This window comes from Carica papaya, chromosome 5 (genome assembly GCF_054855325.1).
Source record: "Carica papaya isolate Zhongbai chromosome 5, ASM5485532v1, whole genome shotgun sequence".
NCBI lineage: Eukaryota > Viridiplantae > Streptophyta > Magnoliopsida > Brassicales > Caricaceae > Carica > Carica papaya.
The window spans coordinates 15,686,591-15,700,462 of record NC_142313.1 but is presented as its reverse complement, the minus strand read 5'-3'; the positions used below and the strand labels follow the sequence as shown (position 1 = coordinate 15,700,462).

At 38.2% G+C, this 13,872-nt stretch overlaps 2 protein-coding genes across 6 annotated transcripts; one reads left to right on the top strand and one right to left on the bottom strand.

Annotated features, from left to right (window-relative positions):
* Nucleotides 1-6,243: 6,243 nt before the first annotated feature.
* On the top strand, nucleotides 6,244-8,891 carry LOC110809707 (UPF0481 protein At3g47200-like). 5 transcript variants are annotated; one of them, XM_022035629.2, is made up of 3 exons: nucleotides 6,244-6,810; nucleotides 6,924-8,132; nucleotides 8,711-8,891. In XM_022035629.2, the coding sequence occupies exons 2-3, from the start codon at nucleotides 6,938-6,940 to the stop codon at nucleotides 8,755-8,757; spliced, it is 1,242 nt and encodes a 413-aa protein (XP_021891321.1). In that variant the 5' UTR covers nucleotides 6,244-6,810; nucleotides 6,924-6,937; the 3' UTR covers nucleotides 8,758-8,891. The 5 variants fall into 5 exon arrangements, with proteins under 5 accessions (XP_021891321.1, XP_021891313.1, XP_021891304.1 ...); XM_022035637.2 differs by having other exon boundaries at nucleotides 6,245-6,810; nucleotides 8,697-8,725; XM_022035621.1 differs by lacking the exon at nucleotides 8,711-8,891 and having other exon boundaries at nucleotides 6,934-8,231.
* A 2,951-nt stretch (nucleotides 8,892-11,842) lies between these two features.
* PDX1.2 (pyridoxine biosynthesis 1.2) lies at nucleotides 11,843-13,132 on the bottom strand. The gene has a single exon (XM_022055188.2). It carries the CDS (start codon nucleotides 12,921-12,923, stop codon nucleotides 12,027-12,029), a length of 897 nt encoding a protein of 298 aa, XP_021910880.1. The 5' UTR covers nucleotides 12,924-13,132; the 3' UTR covers nucleotides 11,843-12,026.
* Between the last annotated feature and the right edge of the window lie 740 nt (nucleotides 13,133-13,872).

Here is a 13,872-nt window from a genome sequence, read left to right as displayed (position 1 = left end):
TTCTATGAGCAGAACTACCTTATCCACGACTTGGAGCTGGCAACCATTATTTTCGCCCTGAAATTATGGTGTCATTACCTGTATGGTTAGACTTTTGAAATCTACACTGACCATAAGAGTCTCAAATATATCTTTTCACAATGGGAGTTAAACATGAGACAGAGATATTGGATGGATCTTTTGAAAGATTATGATTGTCAGATCATTTATCACCTCGGAAAAGGAAATATAGTCATCGATGCCCTAAGTCGGCGAGAGTCTGTTGTGCTAGCCTAAACCATGGCCTCCAGTTGGAAGATGATAGACACCGTGCAATCATTCCGCCTTAGCTATTATGGCAAGGGCACCTACCTCATCCAGATTTGAGCCCTATTAGATCTTTTTATAAAAATCTAGGAAGTACAGGCCACAGACCCGGAACTCATCAAGAGCCTGGGTAAGTTTACTTTGGATGAATCTCTTGATTTCAAGATCTCTGATAATGGATTATTCAGATTTTGGAACCGAATTTGGGTCCCCAATGTAGTACGTATAAATGTACTCAAGACCGCCTATGCTTCCAAGTTATCCATCCATCTTGGGAGTACTAAGATGTACCGGAACTTGAAGCAACAATATTAGTAGCCAGAAATGAAGAAGGATATAGTCGACTACATCTCCTGATGCCTTACTTGTCAATGGATAAAGGCAGAACATTAGAGACCCGGTAGATTACTACACGGTCTTTTGATTCCTGAAGAGAAATGGGAGCACGTGACTATGAATTTTGTCACTAGATTGTCCAGGACCTATTCTAGTCTAAATGTCATTTGGGTCATTGTGGATAGGCTAATCAAGACTATCCATTTCCTGCCTATTCGAACCACGGACTCCACCAGTAAGTTAGCTCGCCTATATGTGGATAATATTGTTCGACTCCATGGAGTTCCCTCATCCATTGTATCTGACCACGAACCCCGGTTCACCTCTCACTTTTGGGACAACTTCCAAGAAGCCTTGGGGTATAGGTTGTACTTCAACACTGCTTATCATTCCCAGATGGATGGTCAGTCTGAGCGTATGACCCAAACATTAGAAGACATGTTACATGCTTTCTTTCTCGACTTTGGTGATAACTAGTATGAGCATCTTCGTCTTTGTGAATTCGCTTATAATAATAATTACCATTCCAGCATCGATATGGCCCTGTATAAAGCTTTGTATGGAAGGCCTTGTCATTCCCCTACTTACTGGAGTGAAGTCGGGAACCAGCACTACTTAGGACCAGACCTCATTCAAGAAACCATTAAGAAAGTCACAATCATCCGCAAGAATTTGGTAACTACCCAGAGCTACCCAAAGAGCTACGCTGATAATCGTAGGCGACCCTTGGAGTTTTTTGTAAGAGATCAAGTCTTCTTAAAAGTCTGTCCCTACAAATGCAAGATGCAATTTAGAAAAAGAGGAAAGTTGAGCCCTCGATATGTTGGACATTTTTTTATCATCGAGCACATTGGATCTGTGGCTTACCACCTCATCCTATTTAAGGAATTCGTGGGTTTATATGATGTCTTTTATGTCTCGATACTCAATAAGTACCACCCTGATCCTTCTCATGTTATTCTTCGTGATGAGGTACAGATACAAGCTGATATGTCCTGTGATGAGGTTCCTGTACAAATTCTCGGGTGGACTGATAAGCTCTTACGTAACAGACGATTCTTATGGTGAAGATATGATGGCAGCATCACACCCCAGAAAAATCTAGGGGGGAATTAGAGGATGAAATGCGAAAGATGTATCCAGCCTTATTCGAGACAAATTTGAGGACCAAATTTTTTTAGGTGGGAGGGATCTAACACTCCACCCATCACTGTGCTAAAATGATTTGAAAACTCTATTAATTCGGGCCTTTGGCCGCCCTAAATTTAAATTAATTTACATCATTCTCGATATCCGTGATTTTAATCTATTTTTATTTTTATTTTTATTTATTTTATTAATTTTACTATTATTTTGTTTTATTTTAAAAGAAAAAAATTATAAAAAATTAGAAAATAGCGAAGCGGGAGAAAACTGGCTCGCAGAGAAAAATGCCACGAAAAAACAGGTTTGCCCGCGTGGGTGCTGGGCACTATGCACACACGCATGTGAACATAGTGGCCGCGGGGCATGCGCACAGTGCGCACATCCCATCCGCACACCAACGCGCACGTCCCTTTACATGCACGCACGCACGTCAGTGGGCACATCCCATCCGTGCACACTGTGCGCGCGTCATGTCGAGCACCGGTGGGCTGTCCGCGTATCACTTCACGCACGAACTGTTGCTGCACACTGTGCGCGCGCCATCCGTGCTGCAGACTTGCGCATACAGCCCCTGTGCGCTTAGGATCTGCACGCAGGCTAGCCCCTGCGTGCGCAGCAGCAAGCCTGTGCGCCTGCAGCGCGCCGGTCGGGCTCTGCCACCTCTGTCAGAGCTCCACCGCTACCTTGGGCGGCACGGTGCCGCCGTCGATGGAGGAAATTTTTCTCCCTCGTTTTTTGTGCCAAGAATCTTTTTCTTCTCTCTCTCCATCAAATTTCGCCACTTTGCATGAATCCAACAATTCTGAAATTCTATAAATTGCATTTTCTATTCCCTTCCTCTCCATACTTCTATTTTTTTTATTTTTCAAAGATTTAGAGAGAGAGAGAGATCGTAAAATAGTGACAGAAGAAGAAAAAGAAAAAAAAACAATGAAGGAGAAAACATCGAGGTTTTGGTAAAGAATCTAGTATTACTTTCGACGTTCTAAGGAGTATGTTTAGATAAACAAATTTAATATGATAGTTATTTTGTCTGTTTTGCATACCTATGTATTCAAATAAGTCGAATTGTCTGATTTTCAAGCATACTGCATGAATTACTGACACTTGGTGAATTTACATGTGATAAAATATAATATGTAGCTGTGATAATAAAAAGATAAAATAAACGAAAAAGAAAAAGAGAAAAGTGTAATGAAGCCTGTATGGTCCGAAGTGTATGTGTATTAACATGCATATTGCATCAAGTGTCTCGTTAGGTTTTTTATCTTTGAGGGGTATCTGAGTTATCTGTTTTTTCCTCTCCTATCTTGTCTAGAAAGATGTAAGAGGATCGCTCCTAGTGGATGACGGCGTACCCTCTAACGAGAGTGGTATCACACTATCTGTAAGAGTCACCCGTTGCTAAGTAAAGTTGTGACTATAGATTATCTATTAGGACCACTACGGTTGGTACGGCCGTAGTCACAGATCGTACCATGATTTGGTTAGCCAGAAGTGGGCCTAAACAAATTGCCGTATTTGTATCTGATATGGTCATTTCACTTGGATAGTTAGAAATTTGTATCTATATCTGCTCTTAGAGATGGAAGTTTATAACAATTTCACGAAGCATGACAAGAAAAATATGAGAATTTCATAATTTATTTGATTTTCTCTATTATTTGACATGATATATGTATATTTGATTTTTTGTGCTAATGTACTATTTTGATATTCAAATAAATATTTTTCCTAATGATGAGTTAGGTAAACGAGGAAGCTAAACAATAAGGTAAAATAATAAACTTTTGAAATCAGACGATATTAATTTAATATTATTTTTCTTACTGAGCATGTGAAACTCACTCTTTCCATTTTCTCCTTCTTCCCCCCCTCTCTCCCCCAGATGAGGAAGAAAATGAGGAACCATAGCCAGACCTATCCTTAGAAGTCTATGAGGATTCTGTGGATCCATAAGTTTGAATGCATGTTTGTTCCTGTACTCTAATGAATGCCGGTAGCATAGTGAAAGAAGTGGCCCCCATATTTTGTATTTTGCAGCCACTTCTAGCCTCAATGATATATTTATTTGGAACTATATATATGTATTTATAAAGAATTTGTTAAGGTCTTGATTCTGCTGCATAAATATTATCATGCACTCGTTATTCTAAATCTGTATCTAGCACTCAATTGCTTTAACTAGCATCTGCGATGTTACAAATTCAAATTTTTAAAAATAATCTATTATAGTATAAAGGATAAACATAATAAAATTTTCTAAAAGATAAATTCTCACTAATAACATGATTTTTTTAAAAATAAACATGTTCAAAATATAATTTAAAATAAATCATATTTGAATTCAAACTAATAAATAAAATAAATTATAATTTCTACATTAATCTTTAACACGTTAGTTTTGAATGCATCGACAAAGGCAGGAATGCTTACCTAAAATTTTATTAAAGATCTAGAGTACAAGAAGAGATTGAGGAATGATCAATCAAGAAGAAAAGATCAGGTTATAAGCAAAGAACAAGGGGACAATCAGAAGGTGTAGATGACTAACCTTTATGGAAGTCAACCAAGAGGTAAATTCTTGATTATTGACTTCCGTAGCATATGGATAATCTGCTTCATTTCCATCTTGATCTGAAAGACAAAAGGTTCTACTAAGAGGGTCCACTTCATCATTCCCACAAGAACAAGAGCTAAATATTGGATCTTTCTGTGTAGGTAAGTTATTTTCTCCTATTATATTTCTTTAGATACAATATTTCATTTATTAATCTCACATTTGGTTTATGTGCTTTATGATATAAGTTTAACTATATCAATGAAAGGTCTTTCATCAAATTGTGAAAGAGATTCCTGCAAGATTTTGATCAAAGATATTGAAGAAATGATAAAGAATTTGAAGCCACCCACATCGTCAAATTGTTTTATCTATAGAGTCCCTAACAATTTTCGCAAACGGAATGAAGAAGCCTGCACTACTATTGTGGTGTTCGTTGACCCTTTTCACCATTGTAAGAAAAAAGAGCTTCAACCCATGGAAAAATTTAAGTTGAGATGTATGCAGAAAGTCCATCAATGAACCATAATTACCATACGAGAACTTTTCGATACTATAAAATTGAGAGAAGATATCCTTAATTGCTATGCAGAAACTATTAACATAAGTAGCAACAGGTCGGGGAAAATCATTCTAGTCGATGTTGTATTCGTTATTGCTTCCATTGTCCAAGTATATTACGACAGCAAAGGTGGTCATGATAGTGTTCTTGAGAAAAATTTCTAATTTGTTTATCTCAATTATAATATTTACTTCTCTAATCTCAAATATTATTTGTCAATAAAATTGAATTGATTTTTAGATTTTACCATAATGTTATGAAATGATTGTTTAAAAAATTATTATACTTATATTCAAAAAGATAATAATCTGAAAATATTTGCATAATAAATAAAATATATCATAATTCAAACATAATTTATATTTTTAGTTCAATGAACTTATTCATTAAAATCATTCTCGTGAAGTACAATATATCTTAATATGTATAATTTCAGTATTTATATTTTTTATTAATTTACAAGTCTAATTGTAGTTTCTAAAAAAAGTATTATTATCCATTTAAATTAATTCATATTGTCACAAAATACATGAATATTAGATAAGGTATATTAAAAATTTCAAACTCGTAAGTTTCTTAATCTAATAATAAGCTACTCTCACCTGATAATTTAATAAAGAATATTTATCTCAACCTTAATATTTTCTTTTCCTTGGAGGTTTTTAGGATCTTGTAATTATTTATTAATATTTTATCAAATTAACCTTAAACTTAACCATAATGTTTTAAAATAATTACTTAAAGAATTGGTTTTTTACTCATTAATTATGAAAATCTTATAAAACTTATATTATTAGAAAATTTGTCAATACACTATCCCTATAAATTTTATAAAATTTTGCTTAAAAATTATACACTTCTATAATATTTTAAATTCACCTGCATTTGAAATTATTGGGAATCACTAATTATTCTGTGGAACAATATGCCCATCAACTTTCTTAATACTAACATGTCAATAGTATCTGAATATTGAAAATGTTTATCATCTATACGAAAAATTAATATATATACATATAAGTTGTTGTATTTTCACTATTATTTCTATTTTCAAATTATTAATTTTAAAGAAAAAAAATCTTGTCCTTGATTAAATATTTTACTTTCCTAGTTTCCACCAAACCAACCTTTGAAGAAGGAAATAGCCGGTGAACCGGTGCGTTTTATGTCCTTGAAGAGAGGAATAGGAGAAATTATATACTGATATTGTTTCTGCCACATCAGCAGTGAACTTAACCAATAGTTTTTGAACACGTTAAGTAGCTTGATTCACGCCTAACTTTAGACTCGACGTCACTAGATAACGCCTCCTCTAAAACCAAATGTTGCTTTTTCTTCTTACATATTTTCTCTCCTTCCACACGTTTTACTCATACCAAACAGTTCATTGCCTGTAAACCTTTTTTACTTGGAATCTGACATTCTTTGTTCATTGATATTGTTTGGGTTCATTCGGGCAGTTTACACAGACTTATCTTCAATGGTGATTCAGAGAATCAGAACAAGGCAAGTCAACCAAGAGGTAAAATCTTGATTCTTGATCTCCGTAGCAAATCAGATCCTAGCTAGAGAGCGGCTCTTTCTCACGACTAGGGGGTTTCTAGACGAGACTAGATAGCAAATCAGATCCGTCTGCCGTCTATCTTTCCCTTCTCTCTTTTCTTAGCAAAGTAGGTTCAAGTCAAACTTGTGGCTTGCTAAAAGCTGGGCTCAGGGACTGCAGTCGTCAGCTCGTTCTTGACAGATCCGATCGGGTGTTCATAATCTGGAGTAAAAGGATTCGAACCAAAAACCGGTGCGTTACGACTTGGCTATACTCCGTGCGGCCTGTTTTGGACGGTAAGAACGAGAAGGCTCTACTAGGAGGGTCCACTTCATCGTTCCCACACGAGAACAAGAGGTAAATTTTGGATCTTGCTGTGTGGGTATGTCATTTCCTTCCACTTGTAGTTCTTTAGATATAGTATTTCATTTATTAATCTCACATTTAGTTTATATGCTTTATGATGTAAGTTATAAGTAGATCAATGAAGGGTGCTTCATCGAATGGTGAAGGAGATTCTTGCGAGATTCTGATCAAGGACATTGAAGAAATGATAAAAAATCTGGAGTTACCCACATCGCCAGATTGTTCTATTTATAGAGTCCCTAACAATCTTCGCAAATTGAATGAAGAAGTCTACACTCCTATGGTGGTGTCTATTGGCCCTTTTCACCATGGTGAGAAGAAAGAACTTAAACCCATGGAAAATTTTAAGCTGAGATGTGTGGAGAAAATCCGTCAACGAACCGGAATCACCATACGGGAACTTGTCGATGCTGTAAAACGGAGAGAAGATAGAATCCGTGGTTGCTATGAAGGAATCATTAACAAAAGCAGCAACGTGTTGACCAAGATCATTCTAGTCGATGCTGTATTCATTATTGTTTGCATTGTACAAGTATACTATGACAGTAAAGGTGGACATGATGCTGTTCTTGAGAAAAATTTCCAATTGCCCCCAGATTTGTTTCGCGATTTCATTTTACTCGAGAATCAACTTCCCTTCTTCGCCCTTGAAGACCTCTATGACTTAATCTTTCGATCTCGTCCAAATCACAACCACCCTCCGTTCCTGGAAATTGTTTGTTTATTCTTTGGATACTTCAACTCTCAGAAAGTAATCATCAGAAGAAAAGTAGAGCACTTCACCGATTTAATATGGGCATTTACTACACAGTCGTTTTCAAATTTGTCTTTAGAGAAAGGGAAAACTGTAAGTAGAAACCTTCACAGCGTGGCAGAGTTACAGGAGGCAGGGGTGAGGATTGAGGTGAGTCCTAACACAAACTTACTGGATATAAAGTTTAGGAAAGGAGTACTCAAAATTCCTCAGTTTCGATTAGAAGACATTACAGAATCTTTAATTCGAAACTTAATGGCTTTGGAACAATGTCACTATGAAGAAAACATGTATGTGTGTGATTATATGTCATTAATGGATGAGTTAATCAAGACTGCCAGAGATGTTGATTTACTGGTTGAGAAGGGAATTCTGGTAAACTGGCTAGGTGACAGCACTGCGCCAGTTACTTTGGTTAACAAACTGTGTATTAATGTCACTTTGAACCAGTACACCTCCTATGCTAAGCTATGGAGAGATTTGAAAGCATATTATGATCAACCTTGGCATGGTTGGAGGGCAACCTTGAAACATGAGTATTTTACAACTCCTTGGAGAGGTGCTTCTACTATTGCAGCTGTAATATTGTTGGCTTTAACTTTTATTCAAACTGTGTATGCTATCATCGGAAAATAAGAAGGCACATATACTTTGTATACTCTTAAATCTTATACAGGAGTATATTCAAACAAAAAAAATTAATTAATTAATAATTGTCTAAATAAAAATTTAATTGAATTTAAATTTATAAGAATATAAAAAATATAATTTTACCTAAACAGAAGAAAAAATTTCTGTTGTACGCAGATCCCTTCCAGCATCATCAAGTCTACAAAAATGTTCTTGCTGTTTGTCTTGATTTAGCTGGGTCTTAGGTCTCTTTCACTCATGATTGGTCTAGGATCAGATAATTGTGTTGATTATTTCTTTAAGCAATTTTATCACTCCCCTAATCAAGTCTAAATCTCAATAATATGGAACATAAGTAAATCTGATAGACAGTATATGTGCAAAAGCACCGATGGTTAGCCTAATCATTTATATGACCTGAAAATCTGTGCTTGTATAACAATGTTTTAACTGTTTTATTCTTTCACTGGCTTAGCCTAACGTTAATAAGCAGTTTGCAAATTGTAGAATGCTATGGCTTTCCGGATCTATGCAATCTGCTCCCGGGCATTTGATTCATCTGTTCCTGCCACCGACCCTCCTTCGTACAAAGCTGTTCCTTTAGGAGGGATTGTTACTGGAGCTATGCAAAGCATAATCCTTAGCCCTGTCGAACTCATAAAAATTTGCCTTCAACTGCAGAACAATAGTCATTCATCTTTCCTCACAGAATATTCATCACACTGGCCCAATAAGCGTTGCTAAAAAGCATATTCCGAACAGAAGGTCGGGGAATTTACCGAGGATTTACTGCAACAGTCCTCAGAGATGCACCCGCACATGGCTTCTGCTTCTGGACATATGAGTATATGCGAGAACGGCTTCATCCTGGCCGCAGAAAGAGTGGCCAAGAAAGCTTGAGAACAATGCTGGTAGCAGGAGGGTTAGCAGGAGTTGCTAGCTGGGTCAACTGCTATCCACTGGATGTTGTGAAAACAAGACTGCAGGCTCAATCACCAACTTCTCCACAAAAATTAGATGCCATAATCGATTGTTTCCAGAAAAGCATGAAACAGGACAGTTTCAGTGTGGTCTGGAGAGGATTGGGAACTGCTGTAGCTAGAGTCTTTGTGGTCAATGGAGCTATATTTTCTGCATATGGGACAGCATTAAGGTGCTTATTCAACAACGGGAGTATTCAAACTGAGAATGCTATCTAGGATAAACTTGGCTTTTACCCAAATTAAAGGATCACCAATTAGAAATTCTATATATTAGTATGTTCATATAGATTTGTCAACCATTGTTTAGGTCCTCTTTCATCATCATACAGTCAACAAGAGTAGAGTAGTTCGATCCCGATTATTGGTAACAAGAGAAGACTAGTCTGGTAAGTTCTCTTGTACAGTGGTAAATTCATTGTGTATGTTCAGCAAGGAAGAACAAATTATATTTCCTTTTGTATCTTTTGGTTTTCTTTTCTGGTTCCCGATCCCCCAACCAAGAACCTATAGTATTTAGTTGTTAGCCTCTTGAAGTAACATGGTATTGCTAAGGTGAATTTTTTTTTACTGTTAGAAACCATTAAAGAAAAACACTGTTCAAGAATGTAGAATGTCACCACTTACAAGAATTATTATGCTGCAAGGTTTCATTAAGATAACCAGTGAATTTATTCATGTTTACTCATAAATTTATCGAACTTAATGTAATGTAGAGAACCAGATTTACTCTAAACACGACTGTGAATCAATTCAAAGCCTAGAAATGCACCCTTAATGGTAAACAAAATGCATCACACTATAAATCCACTCAAATCAGGCTCATCTTCCGCCTCATAAGCATCAAACCGAAAGCTTATCTGCGCCAAAGCAAATGGATTGTTATAGTGACCAAGAGGCCGAACTATTGCTTGAATCTGCTTCCATGGATCTGGACAGTCAAAAACTTCATATTAAAAACAACACCATTGTGACCCAGTTGCGTCATCAGTGTAGCATCAGCAAGAGTGCTAATGCTTCCTGCAGCAAATTGTACCATAGGAAACCTTCCCCAGTTGCTTGGTTTGTACTATCAGATCATCTTCATCTACGTTTGCCAAACTCCTTGTCTTCTTTGTCACAGACATCACAGTCCGAATTGTCTCAGCAATACCGCCTTATGTTGCCAACCTTGAATTTGATAGACCTCCCTGCATCGATAATATGACTGCACTGTCTGTCACCCTCATCAATGCATCTTCGAGATTTTGAAATGCACAAGAAAATGGAAACCTGAATTTATGCTTGTTAACACAGTTCTCAGCATCAACACTGCTAAGAAGTTCATTCTCGTCAAGGTAATCCGCAACAGATGCTTCAAGTATCTGTACTTTGACAAAGATCAAATAATTTGTAAAAGATCTGGAGTACAAGAAGAGATTGAGGAATTACCAATCAAAAAGAAAAGAACAGGTTGGACATTGGGTTATTCCCTTCTCTTCATTGTCATACAAGAATGTATAAATGTGAAGCGGGGAAACAGGAGGCAAGATATGGTTTTAATGAGCATCTTTCATAGTTGTTTTAAGAATGAAAAGAGTATAATTCCTTCATTAGTCTCTAAGGAATACTTGTTGCAAGCTCCCTTGAATTCCAAAAGCTTTCAGAGTCGAAGAGGAAGATGGAGAAGTCTAAAGCCTTTCGTAATCTTAGTGAAAGAGGAAGGCTTAGGTGAAAAGCACAAATGATGTCGAATATCCCAGCTAGAATAGGAATAGGAAATAGGAGAGACTCAGGAATGATTGTAGACTAAGGCTAAGGCTCTGATTTCCAATAAGCTATTCGGAACTCCACTCTTGTGCGAGAGACTCCGTGGTAGAGTTGCCCTCTCTCTTCACAGAATGGCTTAGGCAGGTTTCAAGTAGTGTTCCTTGGAAACTAGTGAAAGACTAATTCTCTGTTTCGAATCTTCACAAACTGAATGAAAAAATGTCTTCTCATGTTTCACTTGCTTTCTTTATTATCTCCAGATTTTGTTATTATTTACTCTGTAAAAGTATTCTAATCATTCTGCATCAGATCATCTAGAAGACTGTCAGGAACCTGAGACACAGAAGCTGCATAATAGGAGCAACTACAGGGCAGAACGAGAGGGAGAGTTAACAAAAATAGAGGAACCAAGAGAAGAATGAAGTGAGGAAATTGGAACTCAAGGTTCTATTTTTCTTGTAAATTGGTCAATAAACCTTCTTCGTACAGAAAAATAAGTAAATGAAAACTAGAGCCCTTGACAAAGACATCAAAACGCAGTAGAATTTAACTGTAGGAATACCATCAAGAAGCCACACAAAGAACCTGCAAATTACGAATCATGTTATAACTGAAGCTGCTCAACAAAAGAGGATGGAACTTGTATTTGATCGGATTCATCATTTCAGAGAATTATATTGAATTGGTACAAAAGATTAAGGAAGACAAGGGAGGAGCAGGATGAGATCAGTAATAATAGATTACTTTTAAATCATATAAACAACACAACTTAGCAACTTGATCCTTTAAGCAAGCTCCTAATTCTTTACTCTTCTGCAAGTTCACATCAAAAAACCCAGTATGCCAGGTCCAACGCCACGAGAAATTCTTCATGGATACTAAGTCATTTAAATTTCTTCAGACACATCAGTACACATTCAACATACTATTGAGGTAAATTTATTGAGAAATCACTTCTATTTCCACAATCAACATACAGATCAGACTGATACCAAAAGGACTGCAACAAACAACAAGATAGACCCATGTATATCATCCTCTAAGTTTACCTCAAAAAAGAAAAAAAGGGAAACACTAACGTGCTCAACAACAGTTTACAGAGGAAATTGTTCGCTCAGGTTAAGCCCGGCCATGGCGTTCTCTAACCCAGAACTCATCTCCACTAATACATGAGGATCATTGTAATGCCTGACAGCCTGCACGATGCCTTGAACACGCTTGTACGGATCAGGGCAATTAAACACCTCTGCACCCACAAACACCCCATCACATCCCAGCTGCATCATCAACGCCCCATCCGCCGGCGTCACAATCCCTCCCGAAGCGAACTGAACCACAGGCAGCCTGCCCATTTGCTTGGCTTGAGCTACTAAATCATAAGGCGCTGCTATTTTCTTCGAGAACGCAAACACTTCATCTTCATCCATGTTATTCAAAATCCTTATATCCCCCATGAGCGACCTCACATTCTTCACAGTTTCTGCAATGTTACCAGTCCCCAACAGGTCCCCTTGTATCCTAATCATGGCAGCTCCTTCTCTCACTCTCCTCAAAGCATCACCAAGATTTCGACAGCCAGAAATAAAAGGGCACCTGAAATTATGCTTGTTGATGAAGTTATCCTCGTCAGCGATAGCAAGCACTTCACTCTCATCGATGTGATCGATTCCGATGCTCTCCAATATTTGAGCCTCAACAAAATGGCCAACACGGGCTCGAGAAATGACGGGGATGGAAAGAGCGCGCTTTATTTCTTTGATGAAAGACGGATCCGACATGCGGGAAATGCCCCGACGAGGTGGATCTGATATAAGCACGGAACAAGCTCCGGCAGATTCCGCGATCTTAGCTTGATCGAGGGTGGTGATTTCGAGAATGGCGCCGCCACGGAGCATCTGAGCCATGGCAACCTTGATAGAGAATAGATTCTTCTTGGGATCGGTAATAGCGGTGCCGCTGTAGACGGTGACTGCTCCGTCTTCTTCCGCCATTGGTAGATAGATTCTTGAGGGTTTTGTTTCAGTTAAGCGAAAAGAGTTGGAAAGAGGGGCAGATTTTGTTGTTCAACAGATGAGATGTTAATTAGTAATGGCGAGATGCAAAAGATGTATAATGTACAGAAGAGAAGGGAAGAGAAGGGGAGAGAAGAGTAGCGTGGATAATTCGAGAAGCTTCCATGGAAGGTTGGAGAAATGGCGTGTGAATTGGGCTGAGTAGAGTCTTCTTCAATCTGTTAATTAGATTTTGGTTTCATAAACAAATTAATTTCTGTCTAATTAACTGTTTGGTAATTTACCATGCCAGAATGATGAATATGGTTATATATATATATATATATATATATATAGAGAGAGAGAGAGAGAGAGAGAGAGAGAGAGAGAGAGAGAAGGAGAGACGGTGTGTAGCACCCGGAAAGGAGGAGAAAAAAAAAAAAAAAAAAAAGGGCGGCCACGTCAGCAGCCACGTCAGCAGGCCCGGTCAGCAGTCCCGGCCAACCAGGGCCTGCCACGTGGCAAGACCGCGTCACTCCAAAAGGAGCCACGCTGGCGATCCGCGTGGGTGCGATCCGACGGCCCAGATCAATCACGCGATCGGACGGCCCAGATTCAATCGCACGGACGGCCCAGATTCAATCAAAAACGAACGGCCCAGATTAAAACAAAATGAACGGCTGTGATCAAAAGGCAAGGGGTTATAAATAGAACCTCCACACCAGACCACAAACCCTAGCCGCCAGCCGCTCGCCGGAGAAGACGAACCAGAGGCCGACCGCCGCCACCCGCCGCCACTCGCCGCCGCACCGGGGAAATTTTCGACCGCCGATCGAGGTAAATTTCATACCCCCGACTCGTTTTTCCCCACTGATTCCTCCTATGGCCAAATCGAAGCCGAAATCCCGGCCAAACGGCCGGAATACGCGGCCGAAGCCCAGCGGCACCG